This window comes from Oreochromis niloticus, linkage group LG8, assembly GCF_001858045.2.
Source record: "Oreochromis niloticus isolate F11D_XX linkage group LG8, O_niloticus_UMD_NMBU, whole genome shotgun sequence".
Taxonomy (NCBI): Eukaryota; Metazoa; Chordata; class Actinopteri; order Cichliformes; family Cichlidae; genus Oreochromis; species Oreochromis niloticus.
The window spans coordinates 8890505-8912182 of NC_031973.2; the positions used below are offsets into that span (position 1 = coordinate 8890505).

The 21678-nt window shown below is 40.6% G+C and overlaps 3 protein-coding genes across 5 annotated transcripts; 2 read left to right on the forward strand and 1 right to left on the reverse strand.

Annotated features, from left to right (window-relative positions):
- Nucleotides 1-64: 64 nt before the first annotated feature.
- Nucleotides 65-9417, reverse strand: bicral (BICRA like chromatin remodeling complex associated protein). Of its 3 annotated transcripts, XM_025909659.1 has the most exons (13): nt 8941-9416; nt 6820-6883; nt 6624-6669; nt 6276-6324; nt 6099-6164; nt 3530-4789; nt 3397-3445; nt 3257-3297; nt 3111-3160; nt 2871-3016; nt 2677-2771; nt 2487-2589; nt 65-2398 (listed from the first exon to the last, which is right to left on the reverse strand). In XM_025909659.1, the coding sequence occupies exons 3-13, from the start codon at nt 6662-6664 to the stop codon at nt 1923-1925; spliced, it is 2376 nt and encodes a 791-aa protein (XP_025765444.1). In that variant the 5' UTR covers nt 6665-6669; nt 6820-6883; nt 8941-9416; the 3' UTR covers nt 65-1922. The 3 variants fall into 3 exon arrangements, with proteins under 3 accessions (XP_025765444.1, XP_005458254.1, XP_025765446.1); XM_005458197.4 differs by lacking the exon at nt 6820-6883 and having other exon boundaries at nt 8941-9417; XM_025909661.1 differs by lacking the exon at nt 8941-9416 and having other exon boundaries at nt 6820-6972.
- An 829-nt stretch (nt 9418-10246) lies between these two features.
- On the forward strand, nt 10247-11514 carry tbcc (tubulin folding cofactor C). The gene has a single exon (XM_003453394.5). It carries the CDS (start codon nt 10313-10315, stop codon nt 11354-11356), a length of 1044 nt encoding a protein of 347 aa, XP_003453442.1. The 5' UTR covers nt 10247-10312; the 3' UTR covers nt 11357-11514.
- Nucleotides 11515-12933: 1419 nt separating this feature from the next.
- On the forward strand, nt 12934-20594 carry prph2a (peripherin 2a (retinal degeneration, slow)). The gene is made up of 3 exons (XM_003453419.5): nt 12934-14584; nt 15920-16166; nt 19366-20594. Exons 1-3 carry the CDS (start codon nt 14004-14006, stop codon nt 19567-19569), a joined length of 1032 nt encoding a protein of 343 aa, XP_003453467.1. The 5' UTR covers nt 12934-14003; the 3' UTR covers nt 19570-20594.
- Nucleotides 20595-21678: the final 1084 nt, after the last annotated feature.

Below are 21678 nucleotides of genomic sequence, written 5' to 3' on the forward strand. Positions count from 1 at the left end.
ACAAAATCTTGTAGCAGTCGCTTGGAGGAGCAAATGCAAAATCTCACTTGACCCTCACTTGTCATTTGAGATTTGCTTTCAAAGCAAACAGCCCAGTTTTTCTCGGAAAGAAGAGGTCTGCAAGAGCTGAGGCAGAGATGCAGGCAGGCTGCCATGGCCACTGGCACTTAAATTAAAAAAAAGGGTCCTCTATCATCCCATATGAAAGGCCTTCAGTCTGTGTGTGTAGTCTATTAGCAAGCATATTTCACATACATGTTCATAGGAGAAAGGTGGTACTGTCCAGAATCAACCCTGAGAGCATTTAATGCATTTAATCAGGGCTTTTGTGTTGTTGCAAAAACAGAAGTAGGACATTATTTAGGACTTTTAAGTCTTGGTTCAATAAAACAAAAACATAATCTTTCTGAGTTCAGAGGAAACACTACAATTTTCTTTTTTTAATAATTAGCCACAGACTAATGAGACAAATGAGGGGGATTCTGGATGAGACCACAGTCTCTCCTAATAATTTTGGTTGTGCTGCTGAGAAGAAAAAGAGAGGAAGTGTGAGAAAACTATCCCAGGGAGCTAAGAGAACGCTTGGCAATAAAGTCAAAAGTATGGCAATCACACTACCAAACTACAGGAAATCAGTGTGTATGGTTGCCAGTTAACACACACACACACACACACACACACATTGACGTGTCAGGGTAGTAAAGCATAGAGAGAAAGATATGATTCATATATAATTATATGCAAAAGGCAAACAAACATACATACAATCAATGACCCTCCTGGGTCATTTAAACTGCTGACAGTATTGTCATGTTCTCAACGCTGGGGAACACATAACAGCAAACAAAAACAGTCCTGTTTCTTTCAATGTCATTTAAAAAAAAAAAAAAAGTTCAGCAAATTTAACATCTCTTCCTCAATCTGAGGACGTAGCTCCACAGACACAAACTCACTGTGAAATGATGAAGGTGGCAGAGATCTACAGATATGTCCTGTGTCTGTGTCGGGACTTGCATACCTTTAAGGTACAAAAGAAAATGAAAAAGGTGACTTAAGCACAAAAAAGCACTGTAACACTACCACATGTGTCAATAGGACTAGTTTAACTGGCTTCTAGTGTGATTAAGAGGTTGTCCTTGTTACAGGCAGCCAAAAACACAAAAGCAGGCAAAAAGATTTTGGTTCTCTTCAACGTGTCCATCCGGTTCAGCCCAGCATACACCGCATATTGACAACAGCCTTGTGTTTATATAGTTCCTGAAATAGGCCACAGTATGTTTAGTGCAACTTGCCTGTTTGAAGGTATCTCTACGGAGCTTAGATGTGAGGAGATCTACACCTCTCAACCATGAACTACTTGTACAAAAGCAACTGTTTGCGTGCTTTGATGTAGAAAGAATAGAAATAAATGGATTTTCTGATATTTAGAGCTTCTTCATGTAAACACTTCCATATAAAAACCTAGAATTAGGCACAGAGTCCCTCCTCCTCATCTCTCTTGTTCGGCATAGGTAGTGGGGTGGGGGGGGGAGAAACAATAAACTGGCAAAAAGTATTAACTAGTGTGTGAAGAGAGGAACACTCTTGCATTCAGTCGCAAACCCTACCACTGTAAAATAAACAAAAGAACATTTTGCATCTGTTAGTACATTGCATTGCACACATTCCCGGATCTTTATAGGTAACTGTAAGTGCATGTGTTCACGTAACACCTTTACAGACTGACTGACTTCAACAAAAAATCCCCCTAAAATAACCCAAGGCAAACTACGTACATGCTACATGGCTGTGTATCACTAAGAACACAGACCTGAAAGAAGAGTTAGCCTCTCTTCACACAGGGGACATAAAAAAAGAAAAATAAATGCACATACAAAAAAGAAGTAAAAACCATACATTAGGTGTAATATGGTTTATACATCTTAACATTCCAGGATGCTGTTGACTGCCGCCTCAAGAGCAGAATCTGTGTCAGGGTGAGGGGGTGAGCTGAGCTGAGGGGTATATGGAGGCTGCACAGGGTGGTGAGACACCTGGTAGTTTGTCGGGCCTCCTGACAATGCTGGGAAAGGTGAGGGTTTACTATGGGGGCAACTATTGGCAGCAATCAGGCTGTTGTTGCCAATGCCGCTGGGTCCGTAGAGTTGCTGGGATCTCTTCATTTCCAGCACGTTCTTGTTTTCTAAGTGTGTTGGATGAAGTCTCTCTGTTGAGCCAGGTCCTACAGGCTCACTCCCTCCTGGGTCTCCATACCCAGGCTGGGAGTCTGTCCTGTATGGTGGCTCCATAGAGCCTTGTTCTGACTCATTCCAATTATAGCTGGATATAGGCTGAGGCGGGGAAGGGGCTTGGAAAAGTTTGGATTTCGTCCCACAACAGAACTCCTCCAAGAAACTGTCTACAAACCAGATAGACCAAAGTGTTAAATCAAAGTTAACTAAAAAGGGAATATTAGTTCAAAGAGATTCACTCCTATTCTGTTTTACCTGTGTCCACTAGTACCATGCGTTTGTCTTGTATCAAGGTGCTGCGCTCCTCTTGGTTGAAAGTCCTGTCGATCATCACCATTTCTGAGGACGGACTGAAACGCTGCACAGAAGAGTGAGGTTATGCTGTTAGCCCTGCGCATTTCCTAACACCACACACGTCTAGTCATTAACTAGCGCATGCACCTACCTCAGCTTCCACCATCAGTAGTCGCCTGTATTTGTTTACCATCCCCTGTGTCCTCATCAGCACCTGAGTTGCAGCTGCTTCAAATTCCTCATCCACTGGAAATTCAAAACACAACACACTACTTATATTAGAAAAAACAACAACTTTAATTCCATAAAAGACTTGGGGTGAATCTAGTATTGTCATGACTGTACCCTGGGAGAACTCGTCCGGGCTGGGTGGAGCCCCCTGAAACACGTGGTACGGGATAAGTCTCAGGAGTGCGTCGTCAACTGAAGTGAATCGACGTCGATCTGGGGTCTGAACTGCAACGTGATCCTTCCTCACCTGCTGTAAAATCCTTTAAAAATAACAGAGAAAGACACGAGTTTGTTAAATGACTGAAAGACAAAAGCACAACTACACAGGACAGATGGCATGTCAAAAAAACTCACATTTCTCCTTTTGTAAGAGTAGGAAGCAGAGGCCTCTTCTGTGCACTGACCTATGATGGGGAAGTGTACAAACCAAAGATGTCATTACATTAGATTGTTCCCCCTAAAAAAGACACACAGGCATGTAAAACAAACAGCTAACATACCTCAGAGTTTAGCGTTGAATCCTGTGTCATGGGTTTGATTGCTACAAGAGATCACACAAACAAAGCAACTATATCAGTCTGAAATTCTGCAGCTTATATTGAAACGTATTATACACTGAAGCCACTGGCGCCTCTTTTACCGTGGATGCTGCTGGCATGTGCTTGTTTGAGGGCAGGTGATGAAGAAGTCTGAAAAATTTCAAGTAAAAGTTATGACAGAGAGAGAACAAATAAGGAGAGAGCAAATTAATAAAAAGGCTGCCATCTGTATACCTGTCTGTAGTCTTGTTGCTGAGTCACATTACCAGGTAAAGGGGACAGAGAAGTACAGTTCTGGGATGGAGTCACTAGAAGGCGCTGCACGGGAGTAGCTGACGCTTGGCTCTGATTGCAGATCCCTGTTGTAGCCGGGCCAACCAGAGTCAGACGTCCAGGAGCGCATGGTGTCTGCACGGAGGTGGAGCTCGCACAAGAAACTCCTGTCCACATCTGAGTTACACCTCCTCCAACCTGATTCCCGCTTACTACTCCCTGATTCAAAATTAGTGGACCAGCTGTTGGTGCATTGAAGTTCTGCGCTGCAACAATCTGCACTGTGTTTTGACTGGTAATTAGGGGATTTGAGTTGGGGTTGATGGGCCCGTTGTGGATGGTGCTAGATGGAGTGAGAGCCAAGGAGCTGGGTAGCAAGAACTGTCCGGCTGATATATTTGTCAGTGTAGACGCTTGTTGCTGCTCCAGGGGTGGTTGTACTACAATGGAGCCATTAGGTGTGTACTGTCCTGCAGGAGCAGCAGTATTAGCATTCACTACATTAGCCACGGTGGTGGGAGTGGGCTGTAGACCAAGGCTGTAGACAGTCTGAGACCCCGGTTGGAGGGGTTTAGGCTGGATTGGTCTGACAACAGTCTGGGTCCCTCCTGGGCCTCTCTGTATGATGATATTTTGAAGCGGGATGTTTTTGAAAGGTAAGCCAACTTGGCCTTGGGTGGGAGCAAACACCTGCCCCCCTGTTGTTGTCCCTGCTGAAGCTACAGAAACGCCTGGCCTCAGCACAATCTGTGGTGATCTTTCTAAGCTACTCAGAGTCATCACTCCGCCACCTGCACCAAACACCTGAATTGGCTGAGCAGAACCATTAGGCAGTGATGGCATGCCTTGCAAAAACTGGCCTGCAGAGAACGTAGCAGTTGCCGTCGTCACCACACCTACCCCACCTCCATAGTTCCCCGAGACCAGCGGGGAGGAGAAGGGAACAGGAGCTTGCACTAGAGTGGGAGCAGGCTGCGAGTCCAGTAAGGCTTCCTGGGCCAGCGTTTGCTCAGTGATATCAGCTTCCAAGAGAGATTTCTGAAGGATGTCAAAGGGCTGGTCCTCTCCCCCAAGATCCACCCCTCCAGGGGAGGTTTCAGGCCCCAGTTCATCCTCAATAAATGAGAGACTGCTAGAGAGTTGGAGGCCTGCCCCGGTCGAATCCTCGCCAAATTCACCCATTGTAGAAGAGCCATCTTTGAGGCCAGAGTTGGAGCCAGTCTGAAGGAAGTATTGAGAGAAGAAAATGGAGAACTATTTGCATGTGAACTGCATATCTGATTTCAAGGTCAAAGGCTTATTTTTACGCCCAAGTTAAGATATCAGGCTAATTTTATTTAAAATATTATTATCTTTCTGTCAAAAGTTGAACATGATTATGTATTATAGAATATAAAATACTAATATAATACTGTATTTTAAAGTTAATAATAAGAGTATCTGTTAGTGTTACAGAAGAACACAAATTGAAAATTCTTTGGTTAGTTCAAATAACAGATATTAATACAAAATAAAATCTCAATAAACCAAACTGTATTCATTATTTTGTATATATTCAAGAAACTACCAAATTTAACACAGCATAAACAAACCAGACATATTCACTCAGCTGTGGTCTGCTTATGCTCCAAGGCAACAAATAAAGACATTTTAAAAGGCAAAACAAGTGCAGTACACTCCAATGAAGTGGACAGTGAAGCTCATATATGGGTCAGATGTGCGATTTGACCACAAATCCAATGTGGCAGTAAAGTATGACACCGCTTGTTCAGCTGTCTCTCTGCACTCCTGTGCAGCTGGGAAAAGGTGTTGTTTGTTCACAGCCCGGAAGCTGGTAATGAGGATCAGTTGCTTTAATCACCAGCCTAAATTTGACATTTTTAACTGTCATTGTGATATCACTGTCCCTCTTCATTTTCTGTCATAACGCACACAAGTGTCTAGAACTGCAAAGTATTGTACTGTGTGTGCACTGTATTGTTCAGGTAATTGCAGATAAACTGTGCATTGTGCTGGGATAGCACTGCTTCAGATCTAAAAGCGATTCATGATGTTACCTGCCTTTGTCGAAACATGCTGCTGTGTCTTTGTCGGACTTTAAACGGTAAGAATATCTCCACAATACCAAATTCCCTTTAACAGAGTCTCGGACACTCTGCACTGGGGTCTAACGCTGTAGCTGACGTTTTAAACATGTTATGTTTTCTTTTATCTCACTCACACTTCTAACGTGGTGCTGTGTATGGCTGTGTATGTGTGTGACTACCTAAATTGACATGGCTTTAACTCTGCTCCAACCACATTATTGGTTCAGTGTAGCGCTATTGTCATTGTCCTTTTGTCTTGTCTGTCAAAAACATGGATGGAATGAGTTCTATTGACTTTTTATTAATCGTTACTCATATTTCTGTTGAGGAAAAGTTATCCCCGGTAGTTATCGTAATCATTTTATCATCCACTCCTAATGATGATCTGTAACAAAATGTCCTTATGGTTTGGCTTGGATCAAGGTAATCATAGGTATACTCACTGTGTCATTACCAAAGAGGGATCCATCAGACCCATAAGCTGCATTTGTTACATCATCCTCCTCAATCTGCAGGAACAAAATACAAGCGAGTGAATGGACTTGGGTAATTCTGGTGTTTACGGAACATTTCTAAAGAAGTCATTCAGACAAACTTTGAACTCTCCAAGTGTCACTCACAGACTTGCTGTTGCTGCCATGGAGATAGTCATTCAACGCATCTACATCTCTGAAAAGGATGAAGAAGCAACATCTTTAAAAGGCAGTTTCTTTTTATTTGTGTCACTATCTGTGGTTTTAAAGTTCCCTGACATTTGCTTTACTACGTGTGTCTTGTGCTTATGACCATTAAAATATTCACTTCCCTTATTCAATGAAAGATTAAAAACCAAAAAACAGATCTTGCAGATAGTTGTGGCACTGATTTTAAAGGCAGCTACATATTCACAAGTATAAAACTGTATGGCCCGAGGTGTGGCTAGAAGAACTCGAATCTTAGTGCAGATTTTATAATCTTATAACGTTTACCCTAAAATATCCAGAAGACGGCGATCGTCATCATCATCCATGACACCTGAAAGAGTATGGAAGGACATCAGATGAGGACATGGGACACGCTAAGGTCTAATCACTGAACAGTGGAGTAAAACTTGTTTTTGTTTTACTCTAAAGTAGGAGTGCTTGAGCTCTAAATGGCTGACATGTTTTTAGACATTTCACTCACAGATTTCCAGCAGGAAGCATGGGCTCAGTCATTTAACACCCTTTCTTTCCTGCAAAAGGCTGGGCTGCAGAGTGAGAAACTTAATTTAGTAAAACTACATAACTGGACATTATGTCAGATAAGGGGCGTGAGACAGTGCAGGCAGGTGCTAGATAAAAGAATGGTTCAAGTGTGAAACAGGGGTGTGGACAGGAAGTTGGGAGGGGGGGGGGGTACATATTTGCTATTCAGTACATAAGGACAGAATGGCCTTCATCCCCTCCTACAAATGCTTAGCTATGACAAACTCCCACCCATAAAGCTTCTCTGCTGTCCCACATTGGTTGTCTTTCCAGTGTGCAGAGTGAAAGAGTATTTGAGTGTAAATAACCCCACCCTGCAATATTTATACATTATAGTTCTGGTTGATGTTCTGGGTTTCATCTCTCCATTGAAAGAGGTATTGGCTTTATGCTCTGTCAGTCAGTCAGCTTGGTGCTACTTAATAATTGGGGATTTAGGGTTTTCCTTTTAATGGCACTTAAATGATTCAATATCTGTAAGTAAATGGTTGTGGTTGCTTTATTTACTGTATCACATAATAATAAAAAAACTCATGTAATCACTAAAAGAGCATGTGAATAAAATGATTGTATCACATTCAACTTTATTTTGCTGTGTGTGTTTGCAGGTGACTGGGGAAATGTAGGTTTTGTTTTCCCAAGAAAGGCAACTGCAACTCTACAAAATGGCTGTTACCATGCCATAGGCTGTCTTTACAGCAGAGCCACGTTGAGCCTCCATCTTTGGTTGAGCGAGAACAAAGACAGGACGGGGCTGCTGCACAAATTAGGCCGTTTAAACGGACCGTGTTTGGAGTTTAGAGCAAAAACAACGACCGCTTGAGCGATTTAAATCGCTGGAAAATCACGGTGGCTTTTTTGTGTGTGTCCACAGCAAATAACACGACATTTTCTCGTCGAGCAAGCGAGCGTCCTTTATCCTTCGAAACTTGAAATGTTACAGAAAACCATGTCGAGGTTCCCAGACAAAAACAACGGAAACTAAGCCATAAACACTTCACAAAAAAGGCATCAAATACGGGGTACAAAAACCTATATTATCCAATTAAATCCAACATGTAAAAAGTTAACGTTTACAAACGACCACCGCAAATTGTAATGTTAGCTACATTAAAAATGAAATGACCGAGCTGTTTATGCTGGCCAGAATAATAACCTTAAAAAAATAATGTGATCTAGCTCGATATCGCCAGATTTGCATCTTTAATGCCAGTTTTGGTCAAACAAATCCGTATTTCTTGTTGCATTTTTTGCCTAATTTCGAGCTCAAATTCACAAGCACCGAAATCCAGCACAGCACGTGCGCTTCGACGCAAATCCACGGCTAGTCCCCGCCGTTAAAGCCGCACAAAAACACGGCTAATGTACAGCTTGCAAGTTTTATTTCCAAAAATAGACTGAATCGACAGAGAGTGATAATCGCATTCAAGCAGCACAAAACGCCCGTCGTCGCTGACGTGCTCTTTCTTTCTCTGTTGGGGAAGGCTTTCATTTGTCCTCTATGTGGCTCGTCTGCCAGCATGAAAAACGTCACATTTTTGCCTCGATATAGCCGAATCGACGCGTTTCAACCCGGGACTTTTGTCCCCAGTCCGTGTCCTGCTCGGGTCTTCAACTCAGCGGCTCCGCCACATTTTTAACTTTAAACATCGGCCTGCGCTGGTTAGCTAGCCGCGGCGTCGATGACGACGCCTATTTTGAAAGCCAGAATCCGTCGAAAAGGGCTAAAACCGCGTCGAGCCATAAATATTTATCCCGATTAGCATAACATAAAGACGACTCAAAAAGAGGCAAACCCTTTTACTCCTGTCTCACTCCTTCTTGAAACCCAATATCTCCATTTGGCAACTTTTAATTTGCTCCCCCCCTCCTTCTCCTCCTCCTCCTTCTCCCTCTCCCACTCATATATTTTTCTCACTGTCCCTGCTCTGTCTCGGATAGATTTTTCTCTCCGCTCAAACTCTCTTCCCTCCCTGAAGGAAGGGAGGAAGGAGGTTGTGTGTGTTTTTTCCTTGAAATTTTTATCACAAAATTATAATACACTCAAAGGGAAACTCACCGTCATGAAAAAGCAGTGCCTTGTCAACGGGGTTTCCTCGCCATCACCGCACGGGTTGTTGTTGGGGTAGTGCACACAGCGAAATCAGCGGTCCTCAACGACTGCATATGGCTCTATGCATTTGAATACGAAACCTTAAAAACAACCGCAAATAATTAATAAAGATTTTTAATGCTTATGTGAATTATAATTATATGTGGCTCTGTCTTTATAAATAGCGGATAAACGTTATTACACTTAATCACTGCCAACGGTAGAGGGCGGGCCTTTGTGTGTGCCACACCTGAATGTTGCTCAGGTATGCCTAGTTACCTGCTGAAAAGCCTATTTCGTATTCAGAAAGCAGTCAGACTTTATAAGAAAGCAAAGCGTTTACATTTATTACACTTATTGTTTTTTTATATGTAACTGAATCGCATTTTAGACACACTTTCAAGTAAAAATAATATTTCTTCCACCTTTTACTGTTGTATGTGATGTCTTTATTATAAAAAAGTTAAAGAAAATGTTATGAAAAAAATAAGTTCAGTGTAAATACCTCATATTTCTATACACAAACACTTATTGTAAATGGTCTTTAAGATATTGTGTGCAATTCATATTAATACTTTGATATTTACTTTCATATCTTTATATCTCTATTTACTTTTACTTTTGATTCATTCAATCTGCACAACAACTGTCCGCCAGGGGGATGGGACCTTACAATAAACGATAGATGAGTAAATGACATGCTATTTAAATTTATTTGGTTTCTATATCTGTAATGTGTTTCACAAAAACACACTATAAGTATAGGTAAACTGTCGGTAGCAGGGTAGATAAAATGAAGGTGATATGAAAAAAAAATTAAAAGGTTGTTTGAATTTATATAAATATTTCATGGAAATATATAAATATAAAAAGAAATTAAATAAATAATGCAAATGTTCAAGTAATTACTCTTCTTTATTTTATTTTACTTTAAAATGATGAAAAAAACCATTTTGGTCGAGCAGTATCATTAAATGCGTTTTATTAATAATACACATACATACTAATATACATACTATATTCTATTACACAGAGGCTAAAATAAGCTCACTTGCTATAATTAGCCAGTTACTGGCTTCAAATATTTTGTTTCATTTTGTTCAAAAGGCTTATAAAGAGACCATATTTAGAAGAAATTATATAATTTCGTGCTTAAATTGCAGGTTTTATGGCATCTTAATATATATATATATATATATATATATGCTCAGTTTTTAAAATTAGTTTAAAAACTCCGGTGCAGCAGGTGGCGGTGTGCCATAGTGTTTATGTTGGCTTTGCGAAAGTCACGAAGAAGAGCGTCATCACTTCCGACATAACTAGCAGTGCGACATCGGACATGGCATCGGTGATTGAAGGTAACGAGGAAAATGGATTTTCTGGCGAAAGTGGGGCGGTCAGGATACAAGAGCGTCTTCAGAAGCGGCACCAGGCGAGGATCGAGGATGCCGAGCGGAGGAAGGAGGCTAAAGAGAGCCATTCTGTCGCGGAGGAGAAGAGCGAGTATTTCTCCAGCACCTTCAACAGGGAGCGGGCCTGTATAGAGGAGCTACTGTCCAGCTGTTCCGGAGCTGAGCGCGCTGTGGTGACTGAGAAACTAGAAGAGGCCACGACCAAAACTCTCCAGCTGCAAAAGTTTCTGAATGACAGCATGCAGTTTCTAACCCAGTACGAGCTCAGGCAAGCCCAGGCTGCTCTCCAGAAACTCCAAACCTCGCTCTCTGAGACCAAAGAGGAGGCTTTGCCCAGGAAGAAGTTTGCCTTTCGAACTCGCACCAAGGCAGCAGATAAAGCCTCTGCACAAGATGCTCATCCCCCTCCCCGTGATGAAGGCACACCTCTAGAGACAAGTAGGACCCAGGTGGATGGAGCAGCACCCGCCGAGCAGTGCGGCTTCTCCAACATGACCAGTGAGTTTATCACCAAGACGGCTGAAGAGATCCAAAAACGAGATGTGCTTCTCACTCACCTGACCAACTGCAAAGTCCGTCTGTTCGGCTCCCCCAGCACGCTGCACCTGAAACACATCGACGGCTGTGAGATCCTGTGCGGGCCGGTGTCCAGTTCAGTTTTTGTAGATAATTGCAGAAACAGCGTGCTGGCCTTCCCCTGTCAGCAGCTGCGGACCCACAACACAACCGACACACAGGTGTATCTGCACGTCACCAGCCGAGCCATCATAGAGGACTGTCGTGCAGTGAGCTTTGCCCCATTCACATGGTCCTATCCCACCCTGGAAGAGGACTTCACTGTGTCTGGGCTGGACCGGGCCCGAAACAACTGGACTGAGGTGGATGACTTCAACTGGCTTGCTGCTGGGATACCTTCCCCAAACTGGACTGTTATTCCAGAAGCGGACAGAAAAGCCAACTGGGACTCGTAGAATGTGACTTTTAATGACCTAATGCACTAAAACAAATGACAGTAGAAATTTTACATGAACTGCTTGCGGCCAGAATGCACATTTAATGTCCATTGTATTTCATGGATATAATCTTCATTAATATATTTAAATAAAAATTCACTTAATTTGGGCTGTTACAGTGTTTCTGTTCTTTTTTTTTTTTTTTTTTTAAGGTCAAAGGGAGATTTCAAGTAGTTTGGTATTGGGACAGGCTGAGCTTTTCAGAATCACTTGTTTTACCTAACAGACCAAAACATGAAGATTTTCAGGTTCATGTAATTATTCCAATTCAGTATCGATCAGATTTTTACAGCTTATATGAAGTTTTGAGTCTATTCACCCCATTTATAAAGAGGTGTATAAACAGAACAAGTATTCAGAAATTCATACTGCATGTGTACCTCTTTGGGATTAACTCAGGAAATTTTGCAAAATAAAAAATGGTACACAGGGGAGGAAGAGTAAGATCTGGGAGTATAAAGGGGCAGAAACATACTCAGTCATTATCTCAATCAAAATACTGCACTGAAGAACAGGTAATATGGAGTTAAACAAGTTTGTGGACATGGGTTGGTCACTGACCCAAGAACAAAGTAGAGCACCCTGTTGAAAATACTCTGCTTGCTAAGTTACTGATAAAGTAACTTAAGAGCTTTCATGTGCTCTCAAAATGTGTTTTCTGATGAGCATAAAGTTCAGGTATAATTAATTTGACCATTTTTATATTGAATATTTTTTGCATTGAAATATGTGAAAAAAATGGGAGTAGTGTTTACAGTTAATGTAAAATGTGTATCTTTTGAGAGATTATATAGGTTTTCTTGCAGAGGGAATGAACAGTAAATCTTTATTACACAAAAATATTAAGTTTTCTACCGACTCTGCCTTTTAAAATTACTGCCCACAAAGGTAATGTAAGTTACACAAAATAAAGGAGAAGGGGAAAAATAGTAAGAAAAGAAAAGACCTCATTGTGTTAATTTTAATTAAAATACAGTCTAAGCCATTTAAAAATCAAAAAAATAAGAAAAACAAAATAGAATGCTATGGAAAAATGGAAGATAATAGAATAAATCGGCAATACAGAGTTAAATGGCTCCTAAAATTTAATAAAGCAAATAAAATAAAATGGCTTAATAAATGTAGTTAAAACAATCACAGCAAATATCTGATAATATAAAATGTAGTGGACAGTCCAGGTTTGAAATAAAGCGCAATAAAGAGTATTATCTGCTAAACATGTGTCACATTATCAAGGGTTACTGCATGAGGTAGAGAAGAAAGAGCTTTTGGCAGCTGCTTCCTAAAATCTATAGTCGTTCACTCAGGTTGTAGGCAGTATAAGACACTACTGAATAAACCAGTAGTGCTGTGAAATATTCATTTGGCCAACAGTTTAAATAAATCATTGAATACCCGGTGTTAGCATGACATTCATGTCTATGACAACTGCAAATTTATGATTATAACACATAAATATTGTTAGTGAGACAGCGCTAAACACGCACAAAGGTTTGATGAAAGACATTGTGAAAAGAGCCTAAGGAGATTGAGCGTTCAGTGTTCTAATTGCATTTGGTAAACATTTAGCAACACTGCAGCTCTCACATCCAGCCACAAGGAGAAAGAAGAATAGACCGTTCAGGGAAAGGCCTGGCTTTGATCAGCATAAGTATCTGGCTCGTGTATGTGCCAGACACTGTGTTGGTTCTAACTGCCAAGATAGCAAATGACAACAAGAACATCAATGAAAGCAATAGAATATTTTTTTATCGGCTTGCCAGACAAAGTTTGCTACAAACATTGAATTTTCATGTTTAATAATGTTTAAGCTAAATTTTAATTTGTCCAGTTTGTCACAGTTTGGTCTTGATTTATTAAGCAATCACTTCCAAAGTACAGTTATACTGGAAACTCCAATATGTGAGCCTGAAATTTGTCTCTGTAAATGTGTTACTGGGGCTTTATTAACTCAGTGTTTTTGATCCATTGTGAAGACATCTGGTTTGTGTTGAGCTTGTGGACCCCATACCTATGAATGATTAGGCTTCATCATTAGCCCTACTGTCATGTCCATTATCTTTGTCAACCATCTGCTGAAACTTGTGCTGCTCCTGATGTGTTTGATCAAGGCAACCATGACCACATGAACACTCAAACCAATTATGGCCCCTGGCAGCAGCTTACGATCAGGCTCATCTTCTGTAAATTGGATCAGGCTGCTTACAGGGGCTTAGCATGACGTACTGCAACTTTGAGTTTAATCATGAGGATCCCCGGCCATCCTCAACTTCTTTGAGGGAACGCAACATTAACCTCTCCTGTAAAGGTTTGAAGAAATAAACCTTTTGAAAACTATAGTTTATGAAACAATGGTGCAGAAGAACCTTTAAAATAAGGATCCAGTGCTGTTCTCCTGAGTTCTTTATAGCAGTTCTTTTGACATAGGATGGATTACAGACTGAGCTGACTTTTCTGTTCTTTTGGACCAGCCAGAGGACATACTGATTACAAACAAACAGGGAACTGCAGGTTGGCATATTCAAGAACGTAATCTAAACCGAAGGGGACATCTTGGAACTCCTGCAGTGTTTTTTACAAGCAAGGACACATCACAGATTGAAGAATGGCTTTGTTGCCAGTTAAGTTTGATCTGAAAAAGCGAGTAAAGCTGGCTCAGACAGTCTGGTTCATGTACTGGTTTGCTGTGTTGGCCGGCGTGTTGGTCCTCAGCATGGGTCTGTTCTTCAAGATCGAGCTGAGAAAACGTTCTGAACTTATGGACAACAATGAAAGCCACTTTTTGCCCAATCTGCTTATTCTCATGGGCCTAATAGCCTGCAGCATCAACGTCTTCGGAGGCAAAGTGTGCTATGACTCACTGGACCCCGAAAAGTTTGCAAAGTGGAAGCCCATGTTGAAGACCTACTTGGTATTCTGTGTGGGATTCAACGCCCTGTTGCTTGTCACAGCCCTGCTGTGTTTCTTGATGAGAATCCCTATGCAGTTCACCCTGGCTGAAGGGTTGAGGAACGGCATGAGGTACTACAAGGACACCGACACACCGGGACGCTGCTACATGAAGAGGACCCTGGACTTGATGCAGATTGAGTTTCATTGCTGTGGAAATGACAACTACAGAGATTGGTTTGAGATTCAGTGGGTCAGCAACCGCTACCTGGACTTCAGCTCAAAGGAAGTCAGAGAGTAAGTGACAGAGATTTTCAAAAAAGTTAAATCCTTCATTGTTAGCTTTAAAAGTTGCAGTGATATTTAATGTATAATGTGGAAGTAAAATGAATGTTTTTGGATTGCCGTTGAACCTAAGTGCACCAAGCTGCTGAGGTGGGGTGATCTGTGCAAAGTTAGAGTTCAGTATAAGTGGATTTGAAATGAAGGTAGATCAGATCAGGCATAATACTTACTTTCATCCACTGAGGATTACCATAGCAGAAATGGTGACTGCTATAGTTCATAGCGGAGATGTGTTCTGGGCGTCAGAGAAGAAATCTGGGGGCATTTTTATGTGAAGATCTGGACTTTAGTGAATGGTTACAGAAAAAGATACAGTCAAGTCCTATGAGAAAGCTTTGCACTAGCCTGTTTATGTCTCGGCCAACCACCACCCCTTAACTTTTTGTAAACAGTTTTGTGTGCCGGGACATAATTAGTGTTTAATCTCCAGGATTACAGTGTCTTGTCCTTCATGAACCAGTGTCTCGTCCAATCAGCAGAGGACATGGCAGCACTCCAGTAACAGCACTGCCACTCAAAAAAATTTGTAGCCAGAGATGCTCACATTAGCATAAACAAAGGACAACAGCGTTATCATGAAAACAGGAAACAGTTAGAGTTTTCTAATTTGGGGTCAGCGTTGTTGTGGTGCCATTACAGGTCTTTGTTGTACTTATACATGCAAGATATCACATTTAGTGCCAACTTCTTAGTAACAATAACTCCAGAATTATTCTACATCATAAAGTCTCTGTGCTTTTCACCAACAAGTTGTCTGGGTCATAATTCGGGGAGCTCAAGTAGGTGGTGACATTTCTAGAAATAACCGATACATATCTGACACCCCCCAGTTCTTTGTGATCCAATTACACTTGTCTTTCCATTGACCTACTACTCTCAATCATAGTCAAGATCAGCTACTCAGACTGAGCAGTGATTCTAATTTCAGTGTTTGAGTGCCTGCCTTCTTGCTTCTTGCAGTTGTTCAGACCTTAATATGTACTCCTTGAGATATTTTGAAACAGCAGTGTATGATGGAAAATTTTAGCTGAGGACTGAATGCCAATTCAGGCTAGCTTTGTGGAGGTTGGATAGCTGATTTAATGTTGTTTATTGTCAAGGTAAGATTGTACTGCAAAGTATAATACAACCCCTTATGACCTGCAGTAATGTATGGATTCCAGTTAAATCTGAACGAAGGGAAGTCTAACACAGGCATGCTAATTCAAGTAACAGCCCATTCCTGACCTTTAACATCATCTTCACCTCCAACCCTTTGTAACATGATACTGTTCCTCTTCTTCCTAGCCGCATTGGCAGTAATGTTGATGGCCAGTATCTGATGGATGGAGTGCCCTTCAGCTGCTGTAACCCCAGCTCCCCCAGACCCTGCATTCAGGCACAGATGACCAACAACTCTGCCCACTACAGTTATGACCACTACACAGAGGATCTCAACGTGTGGAAGCGGGGATGCCGCGATGCTCTGCTGTCCTACTATGGCGGCATGATGAGCACCATCGGAGCCCTGGTGATACTGGTCACTATGCTGGAGGTCAGTGCCACAGACTTACTTAAAAATATTAACTGAAACAATGTTCACTTCTTAGTTGGAAAATGTAGCTTTTTTCAACTTCATTTAAAAGTTAGAAAAATCCCATGCACTATCCACTGCATGGAGGAATGGAGATCATGCATAAATGTCTAATTAAGTCTTCTACTGCAACATTTTCTCTGTCTAATGTTGGTCTTGCAAACAGTATGTCCTCATTCATCTATTCACATGGAAAGAAAATAACCAATAGAAGGCACTGTTTGAGAGCTGCTGAGAGTTTCAATTGTAGTGTGCATTTTTTAAATCCCCCAAATGCAGCAGTGACCTTAATGCACAAAATATTGTTGTTGTCACACCTATTACAGAAAAGTATATATTTCTTCTGCATGTTTTCAATTACATGCAGCCTTGCATTGTCCACTGGTGGGAGGCTTGTTTGAAGATACAAACAGCTGGTCTTGGCATATCAATATCTAGAAATAGCAACAACCCTGCTGATAGCTAAATCGAAGCTAGGCAGGTGTGTTAGTCATTTTAATCAGGACAGGTCTTTGGAGCACTACTCAAGCCTTGAAATCTGTTGGTGGAGCCCACAATAGAAACAACTGATAGGAAAATGGGCACCAGACAATGTTTTTCCATATTCCCAATGGGCTATGTTAACATCCCAAGAATTCTGAACAGGGAAAAGCTTCATTTGAAATGAGAAATATTCTGGAAGATTGTTATGTTCAGAAAAATAATACAGATAATTCAGCCCATTCCATCTGACAAATCAGAGATATTTATGTGTCTAAGTGTTTTCAAGCAGTACTTCTAATTTTTACATCAACAAAGACAAATTGGTTGGTTTGGCAACTGGTTAACCTCCCCTTCTGTCCTTAACCTATGACTTCAGTCCAATTCACTTCCATGCAGTAGATTAGACAGTCTCTAGCAGGCCTAGCAATGCATTTCAGTTTGCAAGAGTCACTTTGGAAGAACAATTGGAAATAAATATGTTGATTTTTTCTTCGAAAAACAAAAATTAGTTCTCAGTTTATTTTTACTGAAATTCTTGAGTTACCTCATCACATTTGCTCCGGTTGCATAGGGGGCCTAAAACATATAGACACATATAGACATATAGACACCAACTTATAACATTCCTGCACACCTTAAGGACCGAAGCTTCCGCTCTCAGCAGATAAAAGTAATAATAGCCTTCTTAAGTCACAAATATTGCACCTGTATCGGACTAGATTTTAATCATTTTTAAATTGATCTGCATTTTTTTCTTCAGGCCATTTTCAGTTAAATTACTGGAATTGAGAGAAAGTCTTTAATGTCCAGCCAGTAGGAAGTCAGGTGAATAAACATGCAAAGCCTTGACCTAGTTGGCATTTCTTCCATCAGTTTCCTCCATCCCTGCTTCTTCCCTTCTTTCCACATTCTGCCCACGCTATCAGTAATATCCACTTACTGCATCTCCTTCCCAAACACCACTATCCTCTTTACCTAAATATCTTTTCTCCTGCCCTACTATCGAGTTACCCTGTGCCACCTTTGGCATGATTGAGCTCACCTGCGGTTTCTCACCTGCTACTTTCTACCTAAATCCTGTAACAGCCATGTGTGTCCTCTTTCCTCTCTTTAACTTTCTCCTCGGCCTCCACTGCCAACATCTGTTGTTGTTTGTAAAGCCAAATTATCTGCTTATGATTACGCAGAACAAATAGACATGTACAGGTGAATCCTTGAAGCCAGTGACCACAGTGATGATATAAATTGTTTGGGTTCCTGCATCGCCTTGAGGAGACAGTAAATAGAGCCATACAGATAACATCTTTGCTCCAGAAATCCAGCAGACAATTGTTTGTTCTAAAAACACAGCTTCAGCTAATCAGATGCACGCTCGGAGGAATCCTAGATTTAAAAGAGGAGTTATGCAAGCATCTCTGTGCCGACACATATGGGTTAATCTGCAAGAGGTGACGAGGAAATACTTATTTCCAGGAGTCTGATCTCGATCTGATGTCTCCATTTACAGTAACTGGATCTTAACTGTCCTAATGAGATGTTAGCCCTATAGGCTGTAGATTACTTCAAGAATTTAGAAAAGCTCCTAATTTCATTTTCCTTGCTTGAATATTTGCCTTAACACAACATATTTACAGTATATTACACACTTTCTGACTCAGATACATTTATTGAAAGATGTAAAGTTGTATCATCTTTTCATGTCCTACTTATAAAAACCTTGCAAACATTTCTAAGCATTTAGAAGATATTCAAAATAATAGGTGAAGACATTTTTTTTAATTATTAGTGAACCTGAAGTTCTGAATTTAAAATTATTACACTGGAAAACATCAGATATTTTCCATTTTTGCTTTAAAATTTAATTAAAGGATTTATTAAATTATCTGAAAGAGTATTATTGATTACATTTATACTTAAGTAATCAGTGTTGTTATGCTGCAGCACATTTTTAGCATCCATGAGTGCTCTATGTACAACCGATGCATTACAGTGGACCTATTATACCTGGTTTGCCAAATTAAACACAACTACGTAGCAGAATTATAAGAATGAGGTCATCCCAAGTCTACTCTGAATACTCCATTTTTATACTTCTGGATTTGTGTGATGTCTTAAAGAGGGGATATTCAAATGTGGGCACAAACAGCACAGTCTGTGAACACCACCTATTATTCCAATCTTCTGTTTGGGCAGGGCAGCCAATCAGAGAAAATCATGCATCATGCAGAACCAAGACCCAGTAGAAGATAAATAAAAATTATTTTTAACTGAAACATGCAATGCTACTTAAGTATAGTCCAAGAATAAAATATGGAGCTAGAGATGAGTAGAACAGGCCCACTAATTTGGAGCTGAGCAATGGTGATACTTTTCCTTAGCTCTGATTCGAAACTTCCAGTAATGATGACAATACAGATTTTTGTCTAGATATCCTCTGATAACTAGCTAATTGTCTCGATAATATTATGTTCTAAACCGCAAACAACATTTGTTTAACTTCAATGCAATGTCTTCCTTCGTATGATATCATTTTTCCATCTTTCTGATTAAATTGGAATTTCAATCAAATTATTGTAGCACAAGCATGTAATAAATTCCCTTCTTAACTGTTTTCTTTCATGTGGCATGGCTACATTTCACATTAAGTTTATCAGATCTGTGTTCCTGTCCCTTGCAGGCTGGTGTGACTGTGGGCATGCAGTATGTCCACAGCTCCCTGTCTAACCTTGCTAATCCGGAGGATCCAGAGAGCGAGAGCGAGGGCTGGCTCCTGGAGAAGACAGTGAAGGAGACGTTCACTGACATCATGGACAAAATGAAGTCCATGGGCAAAGGCAGCAAGGTGGAGGAGGGTGAGGCAGCGGTTGAAACAGTGAGCTGAGCTAGCACCACCTGAACAAACTGACCCCACTCCCACCTGAGGAGAAAATCAAAGACATGTGAGATTTTTCTACCAGCATTTATTTTGTAGGCCTACTCATATATTTGGTTATGAACTCATTAGAAATGGACGTGAAAAGATCATATTACATATTCATACTTTGATAAATAGCAGCTGGATGGGTTTTTAGTTTTGGTTTTCCCCAGTAAAACAAGCACCAGCCTGGTTTTTGTTTTGTTTTTTGTTTGTTTTTGCACCAGCAAGTTTTTAATTAGGTTTACAGTTCTGCTTTCTGACACTTTGTGCATTTTTTTTCTCCAAAAAGAGGTGCAAAGTTATAAATCAAGTAAATGTTATATGTATTGAAAGCATGTAATTTTCTCCTTTATTTTGCTGTCACATACTTTGGTGGGGATGGTGGTTGCTATGCAATCCCCCCCTCTCATGGAACCCAATGGTGCAGATTGAAGATATTTAACTCAGGTTTTGCAATGTTTTATTTTTGCTAACCCGTCTAGGCTACTTTATAGTCAAAGCAGACAAATAAACCCCTCTGACTTGCTTCCATTTATACTCCAGTTCACTGGATAAGCAGCTGAGATGGAGTATAATTTCCAATTAAATGAATCAGTCATGCATGAACAGTGCAACACATGGATCAAGACTGAGTATGGGAATCAGGAGGTTCAGAAACATGGGGTGACTCCAAACCTGTGGCCTGAAATTGGCAGCTAAATCTTGGTTCCTGACCCCTGTACTGTAATCTCAAATCCTCTTTGATATTTCCCTAGTGCATTCAGTATCTGTATATTGACATATGTGTATGTACAGTATATACCTTTGTATATGATGTAGAAAAGATGAAAAATTACTTTTTTAAAAGAATGCAATTAAGTTGGATCTTTTATTTGAATCAATGTAAAGTTTGTTTTCTTTTTTCCAAATAATTTTCTTGGCTTTGTGTGACTGTGTAGAGGAGAGATTATGCTGACTGTATACGTGAATAAAGGATTTTAGAGACGACATACAGCAGTGCAATGATGGCGTTGTGTTGTCTCGACCTTGAGTCATGAGGCATGCTGTGAGTGCCACTGGGTTCCTTATTAAGCCAATAGGATAAAGGCTATTAAGGTATTACTGCTTTCACATGGCCATGGGATGACTTTTCACATGTCCAGTGTAAGGACGTGTGTACAGTATGTGTGTGTGCTTGAGGAGGAGCTATACACGGGATGCATTCTCAAGAAACATGGAACAAATGTTACTCTTAGTTGTTCTTTTCTTTGGTTTTATGCACTTTTTGTGACTTGAATCTACTCTAAAATGAGGTTTGACTTCAGAGGGCGCAAGTCGCAAAATCCTTTGATCTCTTTGGTTCATATATTGGTAAATAATAACCTGTAAGGTACTCTTTATCCATCCTGTTGAAGCTAAATCCGCTAATAACGTGTGTATCTGAATCGAAATCCACATGTTCTCAAAACCTCAGCCATGAGGAATTACGAGCCATGATATTAAAGCCAGTGTGGTGTTGCTAGAGCAGATGTGAGGGGGTGCTGTGAAGAGTCAGCAGGAACGGTAAAGAGGCCAACTCTGTGCTGTATTTTTGTTGGACCAAAGCACATAACCAGCGCTGAGTAGATAAGAAGCTTAATCGGCTTTAGATTAGCATGAACCCCTCGACCAGGTGAGCAGGTGATGTCCTGCTGCACGATTCGAGACACGGAAGACAGAGATAGAGACAAACAAGAGAAAGTGAAGATCAGGGTGGTATGAAAGAAAAATAAAGCGCCACTTTATTGAATCTCTCTTTTTTTTTTTTTAAATATGTGAAATTAAAGTAACTTTTTGAAGAAAAAGCATTCATTATCCATCAGGTAATCACTGGCATTTTAATGTTGGGGCTGCATAAAATGGAGCTAAGTAGTCAAAAAATAGTATTTCAGTTCAGTATCTGAGTGCAAGTTCTTAATTTCCACTAGAGCTAGTGTCAAGTATTTAGCTGAGTACCTAACCAAAAATAGCATTGCAACACAGAGAAAGTACTCAGGTGCAAGTGAAAATACTACATTCAAAAGTCATAATTACACAGCTTTATTGTAGGTCTTC

What these genes read in the sequence shown, in the direction of transcription:
- bicral (XM_005458197.4), bottom strand. Translation starts at nt 6,664, where the DNA reads ATGGATGATGATGACGATCGCCGTCTTCTGGATATTTTAGG. An exon ending in ACATGCCAGCAGCATCCACG is followed by an intron (nt 3,298 to 3,396) that starts GTAAAAGAGGCG and finishes GATCTCTTGTAG; the next exon opens with CAATCAAACCCATGACACAG. An exon ending in ACTCTTACAAAAGGAGAAAT is followed by an intron (nt 3,017 to 3,110) that starts GTGAGTTTTTTT and finishes TTATTTTTAAAG; the next exon opens with GATTTTACAGCAGGTGAGGA.
- tbcc (XM_003453394.5), top strand. Translation starts at nt 10,313, where the DNA reads ATGGCATCGGTGATTGAAGGTAACGAGGAAAATGGATTTTCTGGCGAA.
- prph2a (XM_003453419.5), top strand. Translation starts at nt 14,004, where the DNA reads ATGGCTTTGTTGCCAGTTAAGTTTGATCTGAAAAAGCGAGTAAAGCTG. An exon ending in AGCTCAAAGGAAGTCAGAGA is followed by an intron (nt 14,585 to 15,919) that starts GTAAGTGACAGA and finishes TCTTCTTCCTAG; the next exon opens with CCGCATTGGCAGTAATGTTG. An exon ending in TACTGGTCACTATGCTGGAG is followed by an intron (nt 16,167 to 19,365) that starts GTCAGTGCCACA and finishes TGTCCCTTGCAG; the next exon opens with GCTGGTGTGACTGTGGGCAT.